This window comes from Ambystoma mexicanum, chromosome 2p (genome assembly GCF_040938575.1).
Source record: "Ambystoma mexicanum isolate Mex_15411 chromosome 2p, UKY_AmexF1_1, whole genome shotgun sequence".
Taxonomy (NCBI): Eukaryota; Metazoa; Chordata; class Amphibia; order Caudata; family Ambystomatidae; genus Ambystoma; species Ambystoma mexicanum.
In genome coordinates this window covers 1,434,057,468-1,434,083,997 of record NC_090923.1, presented here as the reverse complement: position 1 = coordinate 1,434,083,997, position 26,530 = coordinate 1,434,057,468, and the positions used below count along the sequence as shown (strand labels likewise).

At 44.4% G+C, this 26,530-nt stretch overlaps 1 protein-coding gene across 3 annotated transcripts in view; it reads right to left on the bottom strand.

Annotated features, from left to right (window-relative positions):
• The window catches only part of NOS3 (nitric oxide synthase 3), a 937,759-nt gene that overhangs the window by 355,621 nt on the left and 555,608 nt on the right, over positions 1–26,530 (bottom strand). For all 3 annotated transcript variants that reach the window (XM_069645958.1, XM_069645960.1, XM_069645959.1), the window contains exons 13-14: positions 17,971–18,075; positions 16,416–16,483 (exon numbers count right to left, since the gene is read on the bottom strand). In XM_069645958.1, coding sequence (XP_069502059.1) covers positions 16,416–16,483; positions 17,971–18,075 — 173 coding nt within the window. The remainder of the gene's footprint in view (positions 1–16,415; positions 16,484–17,970; positions 18,076–26,530) is intronic.

Genomic DNA, 26,530 nt, shown 5'->3' with positions numbered 1-26,530 from the left:
ACCCCGCTTGGAAGCAGCCAATTGTTTTTCTTTCTGAAGAAAAGTAATTGAAGTGGGAGCCTTGGAGACAATAGAACTGACTAACAATTCAAATTGTCAGACGCAATTAAGAAACGTCCTCTAGGCAATTAGCAGAGGAATCTCAGATATTGTTATGTATCTTAGCACTGTTACGTATCTTAGGGGTTTGTTGGTGGGAGGTGAGTTATTGAAAGTCTAAGCTTACCGTGTGTCTCTTTTCATTAACGCAGATATCCATCCTAAGGAGCAGGAGTCATTATCTGAGTTTGTTATTTTGTCCCATTTCCCCTTTCCCCCAGGGGCCTTCCGGGTTCAGTTGTAGTTCTCAAACAATTGAGCGTGAGACACTTTTGTGGGTCTGTGGGGTTCAGCAGCTTCCGAGGAACTTTGAAGACAGGACCTGACAAAGAGGTTCTGGAAAATTATTGCCAGGGAGCTGGACATGCCAGTTTTACCTACAGACTGGACTGCCTAATTTTCAAAGTATATAATGTAAACCGTTCTATGAACGTGGATATAGTAGTCAATGCATTAAGCAAGGGTTTAATCGTATCAACACATTCACTCAGGATCAGACGTTGGTTACGAATACAGAATCTACCAGACCAAGTCTGGAGTATGTACAGTTCATAACGAAATATTCAGGAGACCATTGTATGCTTTATCGCCTGTTAAGCAAACATTGGCATTTGTTGAGACTTGACCCAGAGCTTCTGCCTTATGTCTCGGCTACACCCAAACTCATCTTTACTCGTAATAAAACATTGCGCAACAAACTCTGCCCTTCGTTTTTACAACCAAAGCCTACTCATGCACAGCCTCTGACTTGGCTTCCACCCAAACCTGTTGGTTTTTTCAAATGTGGTCTATGCAATTTTTGCCAATATGCTCTTATTCAAAATACATTTAGTTGCCACCATGGTTTGTCAATTCACATTTCTGATTTTATTAATTGTAAATCGAAATTTGTGGTGTATGCTATTTTATGCGTATGCCGCAAAGTATATGTTGGTTCTACTATAAGAGAACTGCGAGTTCGCATTCGAGAACATTTTGCACACCTGAAGAGTCAAGATCCGAAGCTGCCTCTTGCACTTCATTGGCAACAGAATCATCAAATGGATTCAGTAAAAGATCTTAAGTTCATTGGGCTCATTCAAGCGCATTCCCACCCAAGAGGCGGGGACAGTCAATTACCTTTACGCCAGCTTGAGGCACGCACCATCGCCAAACTTCGTTGTACCAGTCTTGGTCTCAACACAGACACGGAACTAAATGTATTTTTGTAATGCTTTACATAAATGCTGGTGCACATTTCCTATACTTGCAGTAACTGCATTTTCATTATTCCCTGTTTGTTTTTATGTATTCACTTTTAGTCAAATTTAAACAACCCAGATCGTCAGGAATCGCTGCCAGTTTCTAATTGCTCATCCGTCCACTGCTGTCATTGAATATTCCAGAGATTTTTGATTTTTTCAATTTTTTTTATTTTTTTTTATTTTTTTTTAATTTCAATTAAAATATTTTTATTATTTCTATTTGCATGCACACTGCAATTACAGCTTATTATGCATTAGAATTTTATTTAATATTTATTAGTTGTGCTAACGGATGTAGACATTCTCTAGGGCACATATAAAATGCAATCGCTTGCCTTATTTAATACAAGGACTACCATTACCACAATTCCATGCACTAAATTTAACCACATGACTGAGTCATGTGACACATTTTTAGGTTCTTTTCTCTAAACACATGGAAGGAATGAACTGCACAACACTGATTTCGTGAAGCGTTTGGACTTTGGCCACAGTGGGGAACCAGCCCCTGAACTCACAGGTATGGGCTTGACAGTACCTTCAGAGTATCTCACTGTTAGAACGATTTTCACAAATATTCATGTTATTTGACCCATCTGCGGAATTGGGTTTTGATGCATTGTCTTTCCTTGGCAGTTGCAACGTTTGAACAAACTCCCATGTTCTGGGAATGTACCACACTGTATCAGTAACAGAGACTGCTTCAGGTATTGCTGTCCATTATTTTTACGCATTTGGATTTTTTTGACCACCCATTCAAGTCATAAGTCGATCTCTTGTCAAGGCAACTCATGCCTTGGGCTTCTTTGTTTATGTATTTTTCAGTTATTTGCCGCTTATTTTCTTGAGGAGAATCAACTACTTTAGAATTGGCCCATATATCTGCCCCCCCAGGAGGGCTTTGGGTTTTCCAACACAGTTTGAATAACATACGGTAAAACATTTATTCATTCTAACATTTATATCACACACGGGTGACAATGTAACAATACATTTTACCACCATGAGGCGCATGAGGGATGAGCATTTTGATCCTTGGCACAATAGTTTGTTACCTTTGCACTATGCGTGTACATGGGATTAACTAATTGTAAAAATGTACCAGTTGTTTATTCATTTAGGATTCAGGCTTATGGTTTTTTTTTTTTTTTTTTTTTTTCCTCTCTCTTTTTTACATATTATTTTGTTTTCATCATATGGACACTCACATATTGGCACTTCGACCGCGATTTTTGGTTCGACAATATATGGTAATAAATCAAATGTTTTTTATCTTCTTTAACCCTGGCCTCCTCTTCTTCCTCTGCTGGTTAATTTTGTTTAAATTTCAAATGTTCTTATCTTTATGGCATGATTAAATAATATATTGCTGTATTTGAATTCATATGAATCATACTAACACCACAGTCTTGCCTTGAAAAGGACCCGTTGTTCTGGGTCGAAACACGTGTCGGCAGTCTTGTTTTTGCATCATTTCATAAAATCTGTTTCAACAGCGTATTTTGACTGAAGAATCTACTTGCTTTGGACTCTTTGTTTCACCGTATCTGTTGTCCAGTTACACACTCAATTTGAATAGGACATTTACCATTTGCTCAGGGCTGCGCAATCATTGAGAGGTGACAATTTCAAGTGTTTATAATGTAAACCAGAACTCGAAAATGAATGTGGGGATCAGGTTCAGATAACCATAGGCTGATTGAACCATGGGGCATAACTGTGACATAGACACACCTTTATGCAAGACTTCACTGTTAAGCGAATATTTGACATTAGCCAGTCATGCTTCCAATGAATGCCAATTCCTAAATGCAGCCCATATTGATCTGTATACATGTAATACTGAGTTATGGGTTACTGGACCAACTAATATTTTCAATTCTACAAAAGACACTGGTAGTACTCCACACAGCTGGGAGGGTGCTTTTCCAATGCTCCAATTTGTATTAAAGAAGGGGCTTAGCCTCTTCCACAATCCATATCATCCATTATCACTTTTAGACATCTTGGCAAAGATATATGGGAAGACGATTTAAGTCCATGTCATGTAGTGGCTTTCCATGGCTGAATGTTTACTATGAATGCAATACTGTTTAAAGGAGTGCATGGGCACTGTTCTGCAGGGGCTCTATCTTCACCTTACAAATTCAAATGATGTGCTAGGTCATGGATATGATATGATATGGCATATGTAACGCGCCTATACAGAAGTGTTTCAAGGCGCGACGAGGCAAGGAAGGGGGAACAGAGGGAGGACAGAGACAGATCTTAATAGGCCAATGGATATTGAGATTGCGCAAGTGCAAAACAATAACAAGAAGTGCAGCCAGCAGGTGGCAGGTGCAAAGGTAAGTGCAGACAGCAGGTGTCCAAAAGTGCAGGAAGGGGGGCTGTAGGGTTACAGATACAGACCCAGGTGCGAGAGTTGCTGGGACGCAGTGCGGGTGTGCAACTGGGCGGGCAGGAACCTGAGCCTGAAATCAGAGGGTAGCCAGATGACCAGTGCAGTATCAGACAGGAAATCAGCAGGGGAGAGGAAGAGGGAAGGTAAAAGCAAAGAGGACGGTCTTGAGGTGCTTCCGGATCCGGAGATGGTTCTTGTCAAGTTTCAGAGAGGCTGTTTCAGAGGGAGGCCCCAGCTGAAGAAAGATCTACCACCAACTGGTTGCTTGGCGAAGCGGCTCACCCTGGGGGAGCTGGAGGTGGAGGAGCAAAGCGCTCAAGTAGGAAGCTATTTATGAAGAGAGAGTTGGAGGTATTGAGGACCCAGGCCCCAGAAGGCATTGTGGACAATGCAGAGGGTCTTGAAATTAATCCTTGCAGCCACCGGGAGCCAATGCAAATATTTCAGTGCTGGAGAGATATGATCCCTGGGCTTGAAGCCTAGGACAAGTCTCACAGTCCTGTTCTGGATGAGTTGCAGAGGGCGGAGAGTAGAAGCAGGCAGGTTTAGAAAGAGGATGTTGCAGTAGTCAAGCCTAGAGAGAGCCAGAACTCTAGAGACAGTGAGCTTCTGAAGGAAGGAGAGGACATGAAGAATACCTCTGAGGAGGTGCAGTTGGTAGTTTGACTTCTTAGAGATGTCAGAGATGTGCGGAGAAAAGGAGAGTGTGGAGTCGAAGATGACCCTGAGGTTCTTAGCCTCACAGTTGGGAGCAGGAAGAGGGCCATGGGAGGCTGGCCAGAGAGTGTCAGGAAAGGAGGGTGCAGGTGTGCCGATGAGGAAAATCTCTGTCTTACTGGCATTAAGGCAGAGATTGTTGGCGGCACACCACTCCTGGATAGCAGACAGACAGTCAGAGATGAGAAGAGGTGTAAGAGGGGAGCCTGAAAACGAGCTGAGTGTCATCCGCATAGCATTGAAAGTTGGAGCAGAGACCAGCAATGAGGTGGGCGAGAGGTGCCAGGTATTGAACAGCCAAGGAGAGAGGTTAGACCCCTGGGGAACACCACAAGTAGAGAGTGAGATAGAGGAAAGGAAGGACCCAAGTTGGACCTGGAGGGTCAATCTGAGAGGAACGAGGTCAACCAGGCCAGGGCCTTTTCGGTGATAGACAGGTTATCACGGAGATGACTGAGCAGGATGGCATGGTTGACCATGTCAAAGGCAGAAGAGAGATCGAGTAAGATGTGGACACAGGGGAGATTAGAATGAAAGGATTCACTAGCCCACGAAAACATCAGCTTTCCCTGGCAATTGCATGACCGTATTAGGGAAAAGGCAGGAAGAAGGCCAAGAAACAATATGGCCAAAGAACAAGCAAACAATCTCGTGGGGACAGGCCATTTTGAGGCACTAGCCACGTTCCGTAGCCACACGCGGTAAACATGAAATGCATACTAAAAGTACTGCAAAAATTGTAAGAATGTAATTGCTGCCAGCAGCTTATCTTTAGGCACATATAAAAGTAACCAAACAATTCCAGTGTAAAAATCTAGGGTGGCACAAAAGTATCCACATCCGCTACATTGTAAGATGCTGTGTGCACTGTTAGAACAGTTACCAAAACAGGTAAAAAGTACTGATAGTTTGAGGACTGATGAGTTTCCGCATGACAAATGAGCAAAACGCCAGGCAACTGAAGGCTTCACTTCTCTGTAAAAAGTATGGACAGGTTCAAAAACAAAAGCAAAAAGTTTGGGGGTCCATAGAATATGGAGAGAATGTTGCCTAAAAGAGAAATCTTTCCTAACAACAGATTTCAGTTTGTTTCAATATATAGCAGAGACCTCCTAGGTATTAAACAAACATGACATGTGCCACTACTGAACAGACTCAATACAACCAGTGCTTTTATATTGCTTTTAATAGCAAAACTGAATTTTGGGCATGGCTTACAATTAAACAATTAAAAAAATGAACACGTGAATATTTGATGTTAACTCTAGGATTAAATCTAAATTATGCATGATTATATATTACAACTTTAAATGAAACATTTTGGAACAGATTCAATTATCGCAATCCTACACATTAGGAAACACGTTTAACAAAGAAATTAAAGACAATAATCACAAGGAGCAGCTGGCCAGTCATCTAGCACCCGTCTACAGCCAGTCTCTTTGGAAGAGCCTGCAGCGGACTGACTGAAGATGGCAGCAATCCTGGCACTTTCAAGGTTGGAGTGTTGTGGAGATGTCTTAGTCACTTGCCTTCAGAGGCTACCCATGATGTCTAATGTACCTAAATACCATCCCATATTGCCAGTTTTTTTCTCTCCCTTCCCCATTTTCATTTTCAACTTCACAAACCCAGGTCTGCTTACCTCAGGTGGTTGCCCATTATGCTCTTGGTGCACATCCCGGTCCTGGAAGACACCTTATATGGTAGCTGATGCAGTATAAATGTCTATTTAATTACCCTAAATCAAAACTATGGGCCTTGACAATTCTTGGTTCCGTTAGAGTTTCACTGAGTCTGGGCCAAAGATCCATTCACCCCAAACTAAAAACTGCACAAAGGTCCAACCCAGTTTTAAGTTTTGTTTGATAAGTTGACTCTGTGGATGTGGAACTAACTAGTGTTGTGAGTTGGGTGTCTGTCCTCTACATTCATACAGCCAGTGCAGGACTGGGCTGGATTTTTTTCTTATTTGGCCAAAGTTTATTGCTGGATCTTGGATATGGAAAAATCCATTATCAACGTTCAATCGGTTTAGTGTGTTTGGACTTGAAATGGTGCCAACACCTCAGGTGTTTATGACTAGGGGTGAGACACTTCGACACAGAACCTCTTAAACATCTGATTGGGATTCCTGTGAAATCTCGTGTTAGGAATGTACTCGGCAGGAAATATGTAAGTGTAGACTTTTAGGTCTAAAAGGTGTGCACCTTTTGTACTTTGCCAACAACATTATAGGAAATGCTACTCTCTATTTTCCAGGTGTACAAGATGAATCTGCTGAGAGGCAAATGTTTATGGGGGGATGGAGGAGGTGGTGAGAACAACCTACTCTCCATCGCTGGTGGGATCCCACAGAAAATAATTCCCATTTCTAGTACTGCATATAGAGGTTGATTCCAGAGGCTTGCAGCTTTACATTTTGGTAGATAAGATACGTTTGTATCACAACTCAATAGTACCAATTTTATCAAACCTAGAAGGAAGGGCTAAGTCATCCCTGCTGCAATTTAGACTTGCGGCTTGCAGTTCTAACATAATTCTTCTGCAGTTGTTGAACTTGGGATTCTAGTTAAAATATCTATGAAAGGATCTTGTGCTCCAACCGTTTTTCTTTTCTACATTATTTTTCTTTTTGATGGTGGAGTGGCTGGGGCTGGTGGATATCTGATGTTTCCTGCCCTTTTCTTTTAATTGTCCACATCCTCTCCTCCCCTGCTTGGATTTGACCTGTAGCACTGTCTTTTCGAGTCCTTGGGCTATGTCTTGGTTAGACCTGATCCTCGAATCTAGTGTTCTGATCAGTATCCCGCCCATATCTAAACACAAGACCGTCCTGGGTTTCTTATATTTTGTCCTAACTCTGGTTGCAGTTCTATACCATTGCTCTACAGGATGCTGTCCTGGCCTGGGTTTTATTGCCACCTATGTGCTGAGTACAGGAAGAAATTAGGTCCTGGGTTCGATAATCTGAGCTCTGGCATACACCTTGTCCATCACGCGTGGGCTGCACGGTGGGCTGCATGGGTGATACTCTGGTGCAATGTGCCCCATTATAAAAACAAATGCCTTTTCCGAGTACAGAGAAGCACATTTCAGTACAGGTTCTGAAGATTTCTTCAGAGTGCATCATGGGGTTATGCTATTTACGCGTGCCACTTTACAGTTTGCACACACTTTCGTGGTGTGATTATTTATACACACACTTTTTCTAGAAAGGAAGTGCACAATAATAGGACTCCCCCATTTCTATGGGGAACACACCGCAATCCAAATGAGAATATCAGCCCCAAGAGCATGTGCCAGAATGATAAGCAGGCATTGTGGTCCCTTCTGTAATACCAATGTGTGCCCCTGCAAGGCAATGAGGACACTGTGCTGTTTGCACAGGAAGGGATCACACAAAAGGCTGAGATCGCATATAGAAATATAATGGGATCGTTTTAACTAAGGGGATATATTTGACCAAGAGGTTTAGAGTGACATCTGGTAGACAACGTGTGAGTGAAGCTTTAGCTTGCTATAAAGTCACAGGCGCCTCGGAGGTGGAATAAACCCTGTCGTTGAAAGCTTCCCACTTCCTTTGTTGTCCCTTATGGAATAACATTGAAGGAGGTGTAGAAGCATGTGATGACTGAATACAACATACAAATACCAATTACCAATTTCCCTCTTCCCTACCCCTCAGCAATCCAAAAAACCTGGAAGTGAAAATCCAGTATCCCTTTGCTATGACATCATAATTGTTGGTTATGAATTCCATAATCCCCTGCCGTGATGTCACAATAGGGGGATACATCGTTGAGAAACAGAAATAGTTGCTACTGGCTATCTATCAAAGTAATTCACAACATATCTCTTCACTCTAGGGCAAAGGATTCTAGCAATATACTGCATTCTTGCTATTTGCTGCCATAGTTTGGAGCATTATGCTATACGGTTGAGATACTGTTGAAGAGGGAAAATGGAGACCAAATCCATGCCCCCGCACCCCAAGCGCCCCAGCGCACCCATGAGTGACAAATATGCTGAAACACACCCACTTCACCAACAGTGCAACTTCTATGCTACATTAGAATCAATGCTGCAATATCAGAATCTACAAACACAAAAATCCCTGTTTAAAGGCTTGCAAATGCCTATATGAACTAACATGGACTAAAATGCACAGTGTAAAGCGATGTTTCAGGAAAATTACAGCTAAGTTCATTTCACTCACTGAACACTGAACACTGGCTGCGGGAGCCTTATCAACATTCCTCGCAAAACAAGTCCGACCTGCTAAGGCCGCAAGTTCAAGATAAAATTGCTTTCTGCAGACAGACATTTTTTAATTATCCACAAATGCGAGTAAATCACGGCAACCCAGTGTGCTTTTTTTTTCTTTCTGGGAAAGAAAGACATTTTCTCAAGGACACGCACAACATTGAAACATAACTTGTAACAAGCCAGAACCAGGTGCGAACTGCTTGTCCAGCTAAAAAGTTATGGGAACAAAGTCACATTGCAACATGATTAGAATTAGGTAATGGGGGCTGGCACAGCTAAATCAACCCACTGACGCAGGAGGTAAATATCCAATTATCAGGCTCTCTATAAGTGCTACATATGTAACCCACCACTCTGCAGCCAATAACAGGAGGAGATAGGTTTCTGGGAGCTGATCCAATTCTGTGAGGTCAGCCTGCAGTGTGATTATAAAACTTACTTGCAAGACAGCCCCGGGGGAGACGGCGCCTGAACTCACGATGCTTTTCTTTGGCTTTTTTCTCTTCTCTGTGCTTAGAAATAAAGCAGTTTGAAACATGTTGCTGCCTGCTTGGAACTCTGTTGCATTTCTGGGGGCCATATGGGAGGTGTTGGGGCCTCCCATAGCTGGTGAGGATATGGCTGCTGGCCCCCCACTGCCCTGGGGGTGGGGGGGGATCCAGCTTCTCCCCGACAAGTTGGTGCCCTCTGTGAGGCTCATTGCTCATTGTAACATGGGTAATTGAGCTCTGCCTGCGCAAGCTCTACGATGGACTGAGCTCCCTGCCGCCGACTCAAGGAAGCTGTGAGACCCTCGCCTGCACCTGAAGACCACCGGAAAAACGCGTAACCGGCTAAAGGCTTCGGGGGCCACTTGGAAATACCCCGCTTGAGGGCAGGTGAGAGCCCTGCAGGAGAAGGGGTACGGTGAAGCGCATTGAGGGAGTGTCCAGCAGTGGTGCAACTGCCAGTGCAGCATAGGAAAATGTAAGTAAACCAACAACATGGGCTCTGAGGGGGGCAAATGTTTAAAGTAGAAATGTTAAAGTGTTTGTTTTTTTTTTTTTTAAAATTTTTTTTAGGGAGGGATTGTAAATTGGGTGGTGGGTGATTGTACATTGTCACAAAATTCAGCGCATTGGTAGTGATCGGCACGTGAATTGTAGTTGGGACTGGGGTGGTGGCAGTGGTCCCTTCTTGTGTTTTTGAGCATATTGGGTGGGGTAGTGACTCCCTACACATAGAACAGGAGTGCCGCGCTGATTGGTCTAGAACAGGAGTGCCGCGCTGATTGGTTTAGAACAGGATTGCCGCGCTGATTGGTCTGGATGGTGATTTCATGTACGGGGTCTGGATTTCCTATGAATTGACGTTATAGATCAATGAGTAGATGAGGTTCCCTGCTAATTGAGCGTTTTAGTTCAGTGAGTGGATGATGTTTTCCCGCAGGAGGTAGCTAGATTGTTCCCGAGTGCGGAAGGTAGTTGGCTGGTTAAGGTCCCCTGGTGAGGAGCGTATCATGCACTAGGCGACGCAGTGTGTGCAGTCCAATTATAAGAGTTTATTGTGGTTTACCTTGTTCCAGTTGAGACAGGAAGACAGCTGTGGGGATTGTGGGGTTTTATTTTGGGATTTTTTGTGGGGTTGGGAGAAATGGGTTATTGTTCTGTGTATGCACATTTGTCTTTTCATTTGCATTGTGTTTTTAGTTTGGTGACGTCACCTTCAGATTGATGTATAAGGACACAAAGTTTTGATAGTGAGGAGATAGTGGTGTGGTTTTGGATTTGGAGAATAGGTGACCAAGAGGCGGTGTGTGGAAGACACATGCGCAAGATTGTGGGAGTGTGCCGGAGAAGGCAATGGTTTGGTGAAGATGGATTGCACGTGGAGTGCACTGGCTAAGGTGCGGAGCAAAGAAGGCTCACAGAAGTTGAAAAAATGTTCAATTATTTTCTAACTTTTGCTCCCTGAACAGCGGACTACCGAAATTTTCGAATTGATAGAGGTAAAATGTATCACACAATACAGAAATGACTCCCCTTCACTTGTTGTGTAGCACACGGCTTCCATGCTGAAATAAGTCAGTAAAACATAGTGTGCAAAGATTCAAAAGTACTGAAGGTAAATTAAAAAGACCATGGCTGCTCATAGGCGGCTTCTCCAGAAGCGTGCAGCAATCGCTAAGGACACACATACACAGCACTTACACGGGAATAGCTTTAAAAGCACATGTGCAGCAATCGCTAAGGACACACATACACAGCACTTACACGGGAATAGCTTTAAAAGCACATGGCTACAGTTGAACTGTGTGCACGAAGGAAAAGGAAAATGCGAGGGGTCAGCTGATGTTGAACAAACACGAGCAGAGGGAAGAGGGGACTCACCCTTCTGAACCTCCGGGAGTGTAATATTTGATGACACAGGGGCAGAGAAAGGCAGATGAGGACAAGTAGGCACAAAATAAATCATTCAAGCATGCGATGGGAGGGGCAGTTAAAAACAGCTTCAACACACACGCACAAGAATCACAATAGCAGTGTTAACAATCACCACAATATGCACCGCCCATGTGGGGAGGATACATGGGGCAGGATGGGATCATTTCAGCAGACACCACAAGCACCAATGCAGGTACTGTTACCACTACATGTACAGACACAACAAATGACAGCACCACTACCCCAGGACTGACTAGAATGACAACACAGGGGCACTGCACAGCAGCCAGCACCCATACAGAACACTGACACAATAGCAATGGTACCGGTTACATGACTAGGTGGGGTCTTCCTGATGGGGAACAAATATTTCAAAGGACATAGATTGACATTATACCGCTAATAGGACAGCCCAAGACAAACTTGATTTGACTCACTCTGCCACACACACTCATGCTCCGCTTCACCGACAGAGCGGGCGAGATGCGCGCCGACACACACACTCACGCACACTCAATAATGCAGAGGACAATTGCATAGGGGTGGTGATAGGTATCAAAACATTTTCTTTTCTGGGTGACAGTGGGGCGACTAGGCCATGCATTAGGGAAGAGACATTTGTGACATCATGAGCAATGTGGATATGACCACCTTATTAACAGAGAAATCCATAACTTGTTAAACACCAGGCATACACATGTTGAAAGTAAGGAAGATTGTTTAAGAATAATGGGGGTGCACGGTATAGAGGGGGGTGCATAATGATAGCGCATCACAAGAGAGTACATTTAGCTACATCCTTGAGCACACATCTTTCAGTGAGGAGACTGGGCTCAGGAATACACGATTAACACAGAACAATCAAATGAGACACACAAGATGGAAGAAAGTGCACTTGAGGGGGGAGGCCTACATTTCATTGACAGTTCACCACAGGAGGAGAAAAATAGGGGTAAAGGGTGGATGATCCATGTTCCCAACAGAATTAATTTGGCGACACAATAACAGTGCAAGTGGTACTGCCACTAGCGCTTTTGAGAATAACACTGGCACAAATGCATTAGCCAACACACATAGGGAAAGAGGTCATTGCTGCACGAACTGGAGCATAATGGTTGTATTAAAATTTGAAAGCAGATATTGGGGGGAGAAATATATATTGTTTAAATGTAACAGTAATTAGAAATATATATTGTTTAAATGTAACAGTAATTAGAAATATATATTGTTTAAATGTAACAGTAATTACAGTAGTGGAGTAATAAAATACTAGACTAAATGAGTAATTAACAGAGTAGGTAAGCTTTAAAAGGTGGACATGGGGTGGGATAGAGAGAATGGGAGCAAATTGGTAGCGGGTTTCATTAGTACCAGCTTAAAGTGCCTGCAGTTAGTACCAGCTTAAAGTGCCTGCGGTTCACTGCGAGACACGCCCTGAGAAGTGTGAGAGGAGCCATAGAAAAAAAAATAAATAAATAAATAAATTTAAAAAAAAGATTTTAAAACCCTGCGATTATCTTAACTAAGTAAGATGGTGCACTTAATTTAGAAACACAGCCACCCTATATGACAAATTTACCACCCTGATGTTTCCCTATTTAGCTTGTCAGTGCCTGGTGCCCCACGGGACAAAGGCACGCACTATAAATAACTTATAACAAAAGCACAGTAAATACAAAGATCCAAAGGCCCATTTGTACACTAGCACCCAATTTGCATATATATGATCCAAGTGTGTAATGAGTATCTTCACAAAAATTAAGTGCCTACCCATTTTCTGGGTACATTTCGAATTGTGTAATAATTTACAGTCAGACCGCCATTGAACGCCACCAGGTGGTGACAGGATGGTGCATAGGTGCACCATTGGCTCCTCCCACTAGGACACTGAATAATGTGAGAGTAGTGCAGAGAGGTTAGGTCAAGAAAATGAAGAATATGTAAATTCTCAGGTCTCAAGCGCTTCCATTTCATTTCTCGCCAGATCCAAAGGACCCAGGGCAGGCCTGAAGACAACGGACAACCAACACCCAATGGCTATGGACTACAGTGGGACATTTTCCCCTCCTGACAGACTTTGTCAGAAGTGTAAGGCGTCAAGCCCTACAAAGCGGTGGCCACCCTGGCAACGAGGGAGCAACGATCAACAGGGCCAACGCAAGAGATTTTCATGAACTGCAAAATAGCACGAACTCTCCCGAGTTAGGGAAACATGGCCATCCCATGGTCCAGCGCACACTAGCAACTAGAATAGGGACTGACACACGCATTTCCAAAGTTTAATTGAGTTTCATATTACATTTTTTGCACCTACAGCTGTAACACTGTTTTGTTTCTTCTCTTTTCCCCGCACATGCAGGTTGTTGCGTATGTATGCTGTTAGAAATGTGTAGGAAATTTCCTTAATGTTATCTTCCATTAGAAACTGTGAGGCCTACTGATTAAAACATTGTGTAGCATTCCCCACTCAATTGCCCACCCTATCAAGAACCTCAGACCCCTTAGAGCATGTTTCCCTGAAGTATATTTCCTTGCTTCCATTGAATAAACAGCCCAAGATTTTCCCTACCCATATTGAGAAATTTTGAAAACACGAAATGTCCAGGGGGAGGTTTGATTTTGCCCTTAGTGATTGTTTAGTTCGCGGAGCTTGATGTTACTAACATGTACTAACGTATTAACGCTTTTCTTGCGATTTTCAGGCGGGCAACTTTATCATCTCGTCAGCTGCAAGGACCCAGCAGCGTAAGTGGTTATGGGCACGCAAATAAGGACGTTTACCTTCGCGATGGGACTATTAATGATGAACAAAATTATGGGGGTGGTACTTTGAAAATTAGTTGTAATAATGAGCATTACCGCTGTATCCCCTGCTAACATTCCCTAACCTAAGCAGGAACAGTTACGGCGTCAGTGGGTAAGGAAAAGCTGCTGCTAAAGTAAAGAGAGTTAAGGGCAGACACAAGGGGAGTAAAACATACACATAACACACATATCAGAAGTGACCAACAACATGCACACATGTACAAAATTGGTAGGGACACCACTGGAGAGAGCTGTCCTGACTGTTCTTTAACATATGCCGGAAGAGAATTGATTACAACAGAAATTACTACAGCAGAGCACGACGCCCATGTATGACAAGGTGCGAAGAAGATTGCAAGGGAAAACAGCAACATTGAGATTGGAAATAAATAAATAAATAAATAAATAATAAAAGAAGAAAGAAAAACAAAAGGAGAGAAGAACAAATAAAATAATAAGAGACAAAAATATGATAAGTGCCTAACAGAGTGAGAGAAAAGAGCAAAGATGGTCACTGAAGAAGGACGTATACTGTTAAGGTACCAACGTTATGTTACCAGCACAACAGTGACAAGAAGTGGACAATCATGCTGGATGCAAGAAGGTTGAGAGAAGTTGCGAGATGAGAGCAGGAACATCACTGCTTATGGACTACTATTGAGCACATGCATCCAAAGATCAAGAGAAACTACCACTGAATTGGGGAGGAGAGTGTTGATTGGTGCGCATCAGCATGCCCTTGTTGGTGATGACCAAGGAAGATGTGAAGAGTGACACATTCACCAAGGTGGAAAACAACGGAAGAAGAGAAACAGACAGAGAAGTAAAAAGAGGGGGGAATTACTTCTCGAGCGAGACAGAAGAATGAGTGGGTGCAGTACCAGCATACCAAAGAATGATCAGCAAAAAATGTATCTGAAAAGAGAAAGCAAAGAACTAGCTAGTGCTTGCATGGTGATGGATGACATCATGACTGCCTGGTTGCTTGAAGGTGATAACGGAAGGACGAGTACCGAGCACAGCACCATTGTGCAAGATAGAGATACATTGCAAGAGAACAACAGAAGAAGTTATCGGAATGCAAACAAGAGACATGGTGAAAGGAAGAGCCGGACTAAGATAGCGGTGCGCAACATGGTTCCAGCAGTAATAAAGGTGGCCACTCCCTGTGATCAGAGGAAGTACGAAGGGGAGTGAGTGTGGTGGAACACAGAAGGGGAACACTGCTATATGTACTGTTGATCAACAACAATGAAGAAAATTATGGACACTTCAAGGAATTGGCAAAGATATGCAGACCGGAAGGAGGTGAATGTTGCTTGGTGGTGTGGTCGACAAAGTCGACCAGAGGGGGGACTGAAGAGGGAAAATGGAGACCAAATCCATGCCCCCGCACCCCAAGCGCCCCAGCGCACCCATGAGTGACAAATATGCTGAAACACACCCACTTCACCAACAGTGCAACTTCTATGCTACATTAGAATCAATGCTGCAATATCAGAATCTACAAACACAAAAATCCCTGTTTAAAGGCTTGCAAATGCCTATATGAACTAACATGGACTAAAATGCACAGTGTAAAGCGATGTTTCAGGAAAATTACAGCTAAGTTCATTTCACTCACTGAACACTGAACACTGGCTGCGGGAGCCTTATCAACATTCCTCGCAAAACAAGTCCGACCTGCTAAGGCCGCAAGTTCAAGATAAAATTGCTTTCTGCAGACAGACATTTTTTAATTATCCACAAATGCGAGTAAATCACGGCAACCCAGTGTGCTTTTTTTTTCTTTCTGGGAAAGAAAGACATTTTCTCAAGGACACGCACAACATTGAAACATAACTTGTAACAAGCCAGAACCAGGTGCGAACTGCTTGTCCAGCTAAAAAGTTATGGGAACAAAGTCACATTGCAACATGATTAGAATTAGGTAATGGGGGCTGGCACAGCTAAATCAACCCACTGACGCAGGAGGTAAATATCCAATTATCAGGCTCTCTATAAGTGCTACATATGTAACCCACCACTCTGCAGCCAATAACAGGAGGAGATAGGTTTCTGGGAGCTGATCCAATTCTGTGAGGTCAGCCTGCAGTGTGATTATAAAACTTACTTGCAAGACAGCCCCGGGGGAGACGGCGCCTGAACTCACGATGCTTTTCTTTGGCTTTTTTCTCTTCTCTGTGCTTAGAAATAAAGCAGTTTGAAACATGTTGCTGCCTGCTTGGAACTCTGTTGCATTTCTGGGGGCCATATGGGAGGTGTTGGGGCCTCCCATAGCTGGTGAGGATATGGCTGCTGGCCCCCCACTGCCCTGGGGGTGGGGGGGGATCCAGCTTCTCCCCGACACTGTGCTGGGCTTGCAATATGTTTCCCAAGCCCTCTTTTCAGTACAATACTATTGTTCAGCACTTTTCAAGTTTAGGTATGGCATGTTATCGATGCTGTACTTACTTCTGCTGCTCCGGCTGAGGGACCATGATATGGGGACAGGACATTTCCATCAGGGCATTGGAGAAGTTCTGAAATGGGAATGAAATGGAAGGCTATGTTAATAGCTTTTGGCACCAAACACAGCACAGTGTAAGAATGGCCCATTACCGCCAAATCTGCTTAGTGCATAAACCCCTAAAGACAGGGTTTCTGGAATGCAGCATGGCCTTTTTGGCACTATAGTTTTACTAAATATTTATTCTATCGCCAAAAATATTGCGACTTCGGAAATTGACATTGAAGTATATGGGATTACATTGACGTGGACGAATTTTCAGAGAATGCCCATCTCTCTTGCAGTCAATTAAAAAGTGCCATCAAGCAAATCGAGAAAGACTAACTTGACTGCTTAGTCCTGAAAAAAACTGAGATAGTAATGGAACAATTCATTTTTACGATTTGCAAAGATGTCCCGAGATAAACTGAAATTGTATTGACTGGATGCATGCAGTGTGGGGGCTGCTGATACTGAGGCCTCTGCTTCTGCTTTGCATTTAAAAGTGCAGTAAAACGAAATTTTAAAAAGTAAAATATAAATCACTGTTACGAACTCTCAATGGGTTTAAAGGAAAATCTGACAACCCAAGACTAAGCATGCTACTCGCAATGGGAAATGGATCGTGGCTATTTTATAGTGGAGGCATGCTGGGCAAACCTTTGATGGCTTAGCAATTAAGCTAAGGAAATAAGATAAGGAAATAACTATGGGCCTTATGTGTAAGGGAAACCGTAAATATTACATGCCAGTTAAACTTAAATTATTTTACCTTGCTCAAAATATGTAATGTCTCAAACATCAATGGGATTTTTGTGGCACAGCTTGCATGATTTAGATACTGGATGAATGTGAGTAAAGCTTATGAAGTCCTAGATAAACATTTAAACCAACAATACGGTAGTACTTACGGCATGATTCCATTAATATAGTTTGTATACCAACTGACAACTCACTATTTCATCCAAGTAACATTTCACAGTTTACATTTTTTAAGAACAAATTGATTATCGAAAAAAAATCCTTGAAATCTAGGTGTAAGAATGAATTGAACTTTTAACCCTAGTGTTTCTGGAGACCACAGATAATTCTAAGAATTACAATATTACAATTAATAAGGAGAATCACTTTATAACTTCTCTGGTTTGTTAAGAATTTTGTGTGGTACATGTATGTGTGTGTTTATATATGGATTAGAAGAAGAGTATTTTGTTAATATCTTGCATTTTCACGTATTGGTAATTCAATTCAAGTAAGTAATTATTCATTTTTTATACAAATGTGTACATATTTGTTGTGAATATACTATTTTTGTAGATTTGGTAAAAATGTTTTATTGTTTTAAAAATGGTCTCATACTCATTCTGTATGTGACTGAACAATAACTTGACATTGTAAAAAACGCCAATAGAGAGCATCTTATCTACTAGAGCTGACCTGTGCAAACAATGGACAGACAGATGTATGCACGAAAGAGAGAGGCTCTGGTGGGATTGATTACAGCAAACTGTGCTTACTTACCTCGCCATTCTCTGGTGGGTCACCGTTGCCAAATGTGCTGGTCACCACTAGCACCAGGGTCTCATGCTCCAGATTCATTATATCATATTCATCCATGCACACTACCTGAAAAAATAAAGGTTGAGTTTATCCATTAACAGGCTATTGGATGAGAACACCATTGGAGCATTTCATTGGTCAGAAAATACTTTTTCAATAAAACGGGGTCTCTTTAAATTAAGGGACAGTTCTGGTTCTTCACTTCTATTCAAAGTTGTCCATTGTTCACTCTCTCCCCATATTCTAATCCAGAAATGCAGGCAGTAATCCACCAAGCAAGATTTTCTCTCACCCTTTGCATACTCCCTCTTTCCTATTTTATCTGATATCTTCTATAATTTCCAGAAACGGGTGTATTCATTCATTAATTCACTGTGTGATGAATCCAGGGAGTTTGCCCTTTCGTCTCAATGGGGAGACACCCTCTTTGGGACTAGGGAGGTGAGCCGGCTACGCAATACCCTCTCTAGGGTACAGAGCAATCAGGATCCCACTGGGAGCGGCCCACCTCTGGGGACAAGGAATGCGCTAATAACATCACCCCTCCCCTTTCCTTACAGTCTAACATGTTTGTAGGATATATGGGGACTAAGCAGGACCAATATGTACAGGGTTGCTTTAAGGTAAGAGGCTGGGTTTCTGACCTGGATATGGTGCTGCCTTTCACTGAACACCCAAACCAACCGACTTTTTTCTTCTAATCCACAGAGGAACTTAAAAGCAGCGTCAGAGCCAAAGAGGAGGAGAACATCAGATGAGCAGGAGGAAGTTCAGCACAGTGTAGCCCCCTTAAGGGAGGAGTCCCATGCAAGACGTGCACAGAGGTGGGAGATAAACATTGGAGATCTGACGAAGACCTGAGTCCCCCAATCACCATAGGGCTAGTAGACTGGGAGCACCGCCCTCACCACTGAAGAAGGCAAACAGCATCTGAAGATGCAGAGGCCGCCAATTCCCATGCGGGGAAAGCTAACCCAGCCGAAAGCCCAGGACAGGCAAACCAAGAACTACCGAGGCTAGAGGAGCCCAACGCCTCAGAAAGTCCAACTGAAGAACAACAGCGAGTCAAGAATCTACTGGGGCTAAAAGAGCCCATAACCTGAGATGATCCAAATGTGAAACCAAAGACGCCTATCACCCACGGTGGGTGAACCGTGAAACCAGAAGGGCTGAAGACGCCCATAGCTTGGGAAGACCAGTAGCCCGCAAAGGGCAAACTCAGGAACTGAAGGGTTGAGAGACGCCCATAGCCTACAAGAAGCTACCACAAACCAGACCGAAGAAGCCCACCACTTACCCGAGGCCAGGGAACCAGAATGAAGAGGAAACCTCATATACCAGAATTCTTAGAATTTGTATTTTCAAGCCCTAAAGGACAGATTCCAATATCCCTGGAGAATGTATAAAATGGAAGTACCTAACAGAGGGCTTGTGGAACAAATTTGTTTGTGCTGTCTGAGTTTATTTGAAAAGTCTGTTACCTTTAAACTTTAAGAAACTCTGCGCTTGGTGTGAAGAAACCCTACTTAGGAGACTTCATGCAACAGTGGGTGGGGGTCAGAAACCAGCCTCCACTAAAGTTCCTTAGACAAAGTGACCCTAAAATAAGCATCAGTTTATAATTATTTTCTATTTTCCGTCTTTCTAGAGTAGGTTAGTGATACGGCAGTTTAGATTCCGGACCGAGGACTTTACTTAAGGTGTGACATTCTGAAAAGCATCAGTTTTATTGTTTTGTAGCGTAGGGAATTCATCTTAGAGATAGGCATTAGAGAAGGTTTTCTTTAAGTTTTCTAATAAACATCTGGTTGAATCATGCCTTCATGTCCATCTTCTATATTTGGCTTACTGCAACTGACAGATTTCAGCTTATGCCCGCCCAAGTTACAGTCGGCATATATTTTAACCCAAGTGACTAGCATACATTTTACATTCTCTCTAAAGTATACTTATTCCCTCATAAACCTTGCCCTTCAATCACTCCTTTCTCACTGTAGTAGGTGCATGTACTGACTGAGCTAAGATCCTGGTGGCAGGTCAAAAGTATAGTATTGAAATAAAGAAAGTCCAAAGATCAAGTGCAATTCCCAATGCTAAAATATAATTTCTAAAAATAGTCATTGATATATTTTCATTTATAAATATCACACTAAAATATGTTAAAATACATAAACCCATGCCAACATTTGTAAGAAGATTTTTTAGGGGTCTCGGGGGACTGAACAAAGATGGAGGCAATAGAAGCAACATTTGATAAACGGATATAAGACATTGTAAAATTGGGGTAAAGCATTAGTCAGAAAAGCTGCTATTTTATCAGTTGCCAAAATTGTCCACATTCTGTTTCACCATTCCGTTATGGGATGAGCACTGCATGACTTACAATGTTTTGCTAGTGTGAGTCATGCAGATACAAGACAATGGGTCACTAATTTAGAAGTTGTTCCATTTAGTAGGTAAATCTATTCTTGATCTACATCCTGCAGAAGAACAATCTAAAGTTCTAAAGAGAGATCTACTTTGGTAATTATTTTAATATTATACAACACTTCTTTCTGAAAAGATTTAATCATACAGCCTTGCCACCAAATAAAGACTCAAAGATCCTCTAGTCAGAAGAGTTCCCCAGCAGAATGAGAGTAGCGGGAGATAGAGTTTGAGTAGCCATTCTCTTCTAGATGGGTATAGGATGGTGATTTTGTAGTTCTTGGCCAAATATTATACCAAGAGGATTCTGACATATGTGTCAAGAGTTGTTTTTTCCCATTGGGAGATAGGAGTGATTGGGCTATACCAATTTAATCTCCATCAATTTATAGAGGGCTGAAATCATACAAGAAGGACATTGTGCTGAATGAAAATCTTCAAAATTTAGCTGTATCTCTGCCTCCTCCTCTGCGTTCAATCTTAGGATGGTGTATCCAATGTATAATCTAGCAGTAGTGACATTTTCCATATTCAGGGATTGCAATCATCTACATCAGGGGTGCACAACTGATTTTGACAGAGGGCCGAAAGTACCTTACATGAGGGCTATAGTGGGCCGAAAATTATAAGTGGGCGGGGCAGTAGGCGGGACATGTCAGGAGGCTTTTTCAACCCCCAATTTGTATTAAACACATGGAAAAAGAATATGTTTTTGAGGGGTAACGATTTTTAGTGCATTTGAAACTTACATTTTGTACTACACATTTTCCATTGTTATCATTTATTTCGATTTAGTTATTGTATATCGTCTGCTTAATTAAATTATATATATATTATTGACAATTGATTGGACATTCCGTTATTTTGGACTGCTATAGTTTGCTGTTTGGGTTGCCCAAGAGGAGTATGGCCTTCGTTGAGTCAGGTTTCCTCAAAAAAGCAAAGGATGTACATCTCCTAACTGTGCCTGTTCTGTTTTAGCTTTATTATTGAGTTCACTCTTGGAGTGCAACACTATGCCCCATGGCTCCCACCCCCAACCAAACACTATGCCCCATGGCTCCCACCCCCAACCAAACTCTATGCCCCCTGTCCCTCACCCCCAAGCAAACACTATGCCCCATGGCCCCCTGACCCCCAACCAAACACTATGCCCCATGGCTCCCACCCCCAACCAAACAATATGCCCCCTGTCCCTCACCCCCCAAGCAAACACTATGCCCCATGGCCCCCTCACCCCCAACCAAACACTATGCCCCATGGCTACCACCCCCAACCAAACACTATGCCCCCGGTCCCTCACCCCCCCCCCAAGCAAACACTATGCCCCCTGTCCCTCATCCCCAAGCAAACACTATGACCCATGGCCCCCTCACCCCCAACCAAACACTATGCCCCATGGCTCCCACCCCCAACCAAACACTATGCCCCATGGCCCCATGCCTCAAGCAAACACTATGCCCCCTGTCCCTCACCCCCAACCAAACACTATGACCCATGGCTCCCACCCCCAACCAAACATTATGCCCCATGGCCCCCATGCCTCAAGCAAACACTATGCCCCCTGTCCCTCACCCCAACCAAACACTATGCCCCATGGCTCCCACCCCCAACCAAACACTATGCCCCATGGCCCCTCACCCCCAACCAAACACTATGTCCCATGGCTCCCACCCCCAACCAAACACTATGCCCCCTGTCCCTCACCCCCAAGCAAACACTATGCCCCCTGTCCCTTACCCCCAACCAAACACTATGCCCCATGGCACCCTAACCCCCAGCCAAACACTATGCCCCATGGCTCCCACCCCCAACCAAACACTATGCCCCCTGGCCGCCACGCCTCAAGCAAACACTATGCCCCCTCTCCCTCACCCCTAACCAAACACTATGCCCCATGGCCCCCTCACCCCCAACCAAACACTATGCCCCATGGCTCCCACCCCCAACCAAACACTATGCCCCATGGCCCCCATGCCTCAAGCAAACACTATGCCCCCTGTCCCTCACCCTCAACCAAACACTATGCCCCATGGCTCCCACCCCCAACCAAACACTATGCCCATGGCCCCCACGCCTCAAGCAAACACTATGCCCCCTGTCCCTCACCCCCAACCAAACACTATGCCCCATGGCTGCCACCGCCAACCAAACACTATGCCCCATGGACCCCTCACCCCAAACCAAACACTATGTCCCATGGCTCCCACCCCCAAGCAAACACTATGCCCCCTGTCCCTCACCCCCAAGCAAACACTATGCCCCCTGTCCCTTACCCCCAACCAAACACTATGACCCATGGCTCCCACCCCCAACCAAACACTATGCCCCCTGGCCCCCACGCCTCAAGCAAACACTATTCCCCCTGTCCCTCACCCCCAACCAAACACTATGCCCCATGGCCCCCTCACCCCCAACCAAACCCTATGCCCCATGGCTCCCACCCCCAACCAAACACTATGCCCCCTGGCCCCCACGCCTCAAGCAAACACTATTCCCCCTGTCCCTCACCCCCAACCAAACACTATGCCCCATGGCCCCCTCACCCCCAACCAAACACTATGCCCCATGGCTTCCACCCCCAACCAAACACTAGGCCCCATGGCCCCCATGCCTCAAGCAAACACTATGCCCCCTGTCCCTCACCCACACCCAAACAATATGCCCCATGGCTCCCACCCCCAACCAAACACTATGCCCATGGCCCCCACGCCTCAAGCAAACACTATGCCCCCTGTCCCTCACCCCCAACCAAACACTATGCCCCATGGCTCCCACCCCCAACCAAACACTATGCCCCATGGCCCCCTCACCCCCAACCAAACACTATGTCCCATGGCTCCCACCCCCAACCAAACACTATGGCCCTGTCCGTCACCCCCCAAGCAAACACTATGCCCCCTGTCCCTTACCCCTAACCAAACACTATGCCCTATGGCCCCCTAACCCCCAACCAAACCCTATGCCCCATGGCTCCCACCCCCAACCAAACACTATGCCCCCTGTCCCCCACGCCTCAAGCAAACACTATGCCCCCTGTCCCTCACCCCCAACCAAACACTATGCCCCATGGCCCCCTAACCCCCAGCCAAACACTATGCCCCATGGCTCCCACCCCCAACCAAACACTATGCCCCCTGGCCCCCACGCCTCAAGCAAACACTATGCCCCCTGTCTCTCACCCCTAACCAAACACTATGCTCCATGGCCCCCTCACCCCCAACCAAACACTATACCCCATGGCTCCCACCCCCAACCAAACACTATGCCCCATGGCCCCCATGCCTCAAGCAAACACTATGCCCCCTGTCCCTCACCCTCAACCAAACACTATGCCCCATGGCTCCCACCCCCAACCAAACACTATGCCCATGGCCCCCACGCCTCAAGCAAACACTATGCCCCCTGTTCCTCACCCCCAACCAAACACTATGCCCCATGGCTGCCACCCCCAACCAAACACTATGCCCCATGGACCCCTCACCCAAAACCAAACACTATGTCCAATGGCTCACACCCCCAACCAAACACTATGGCCCTGTCCCTCACCCCCCAAACAAACACTATGCCCCCTGTCCCTTACCCCCAACCAAACACTATGCCCTATGGCCCCCTAACCCCCAACCAAACCCTATGCCCCATGGCTCCCACCCCCAACCAAACACTATGCCCCCTGTCCCCCACGCCTCAAGCAAACACTATGCCCCCTGTCCCTCACCCCCAACCAAACACTATGCCCCATGGCCCCCTCACCCCCAACCAAACACTATGCCCCACGGTTCCCACCCCCAACCAAACACTATGCCCCCTGTCCCTCACCCCCAACCAAACACTATGCACCATGGCTCCCACCCCCAACCAAACACTATGCCCCATAGCTCCCAGCCCCAACCAAACACTATGCCCCCCTGTCCCTCACCACCAACCAAACACTATGCCCTATGGCCCCCTCACCCCCAACCAAACACTATGCCCCAAACACAATCAAGCATGCACCCATACAGACCCGAACCCCCCAAATCAGCACACTCTCAAACATGCACCCATACAGACCCGAACCCCCCACCCCCAACTCAGCACACACACTCTCAAACATGCACCCATACAGATCCAAACCCCCCAACTCAGCACACAAACTCTGAAGCATGCACCCATACATGCATCTCAACATACACAACACAAACATACAAAAACAAACATTCATGCACACCCAAACCCCCCACCCCCCCAACTCAGCACACACACTCTCAAGCATACCCCATGCACCCATACAGACCCGAACCCCCCACCCCCCAACTCAGCACACACACTCTCAAACATGCACCCATACAGACCCGAGCCCCCACCCCCCAAATCAGCACACTCTCAAACATGCACCCATACAGACCCGAACCCCCCACCCCCCAACTCAGCACACACACTCTCAAACATGCACCCATACAGACACGAACCCACCACCCCCCAAATCAGCACACTCTCAAACATGCACCCATACAGACCCGAACCCCCCACCCCCCAATTCGGCACACACACTCTCAAACATGCACCCATACAGTCCCGAACCCCCCACCCCTCCAACTCAGCACACACTCTCAAGCATACACTGTCAGGACTGGCTGGTTTAGTAACAGGAAGAGTAACAAGATTAACATTGTGCTTTCAGAACTGGCTGGGTTAGTAACAGGAAGAGTTTGTTCATAGAATTAACATTGTGCTTGCCCAAGTCAAGATGGAGCGAAAGAAACTAAATCTGATTGGTTAAAGGAACAATGATATGTTTGGTTTGCCTGATTGGTGGAGAGGACAATGGGTTTGATTCTTGGGAGGTGAGCAAGATTCTAAACTGCCTTTCATCCAGAGAAATTCAGTGGCTGGTTGTACTTTAGTTAAGCTCCTTAAGTAAGGCCTTTTCAGAGCTCAGAAGATCTACTAAAGAAGTAAGAATTTCGTTTGCTGATCCATTTTGAACAAGAAGTCATCAGGTGGGATCGTTTCTTTAAAGATTTTAAGATTGTCACAGTGAACTTTCATTTTCTTTAGAAGAACACTTAAAAGGTTAACAAAATTTCAAAGTCATTTGAGAAAAGAGACATTTACAGTTAAAGTTATTATTAAGGAAGACAAGCTTGAAGATATGCGTACGAGTTTAATGAAATTAACTGCGTGTAATGTTCTTAAAGACTGTTAAATGTGTGCGCGAGCTCGCAAGTTGTTGTTTACGTGTTTTTGAAAGCGCGCGGGTATTCGGAGCGATAGAGCACGTGTCCAAATAAATTGAGCGAGCAAATGTTAGCGTGTGTACATTTTTAACGTGGAAAACGTTTCATGAGAAAGCGTGTGTTGTTTTGCGATAGAGCGCGTGCCCAAAAGAATTGCGCGAGTGAATTTTAGCGCGTGTCCATTTTAACATAAATGACGTCTCATGAGAAAGCGCGTGTGGGTTTGCGATAGAGCGCGAGTCCATTTTGGTGAAGCGCGAGTGGTTTTAAACGCGTGAACTGTTTTACGTGGAATACGTTTCGTTTCTCCGCGTGAGTTCGGTAGCGATAGAGCGCGAGTCCATTTTAACCAGCGCGTGTTATTTTTTACCGCATTTACGTATTTTTTCAGGCGCGCGTGTTTGCAAAGAATCGCGTGTGTATTTTAAACGCGAGGACAATTCTTCAAGTCTTCTGATTTTCACGTGTTTATCGCACACGCTATTTGAGGAAGAAACTATACGTTCTTGTGTAAATAAAGAAAACAATTCACACGCATAAGGAAGCAGTATTCCAGGAAGTTAAAGAATATTTATTTTTTTAATGTAATTTATGCAAATGGACTTCAATACTTCAGAGAAAGACTGCCACTTATGAAAGCATTGAAAATTACATAAGGTTAAAGAAAACTTTGAAGCAAGAAGAAAGTTTAGTCCAGAAATGGTGTTTGCAAAGACCATCACTTTAGAATTCTAGAGAGACTAAGTGGTTTGAACTGTATGCACAACACAAGAGATATTTACAAGATACCCCACACAGATTAATAGCCTCTAAATCTTCTTCTGAGGTTTAAGAGGTAATGAGTTTAGAGTTTATTTAGAATAATTTTAGAAAAG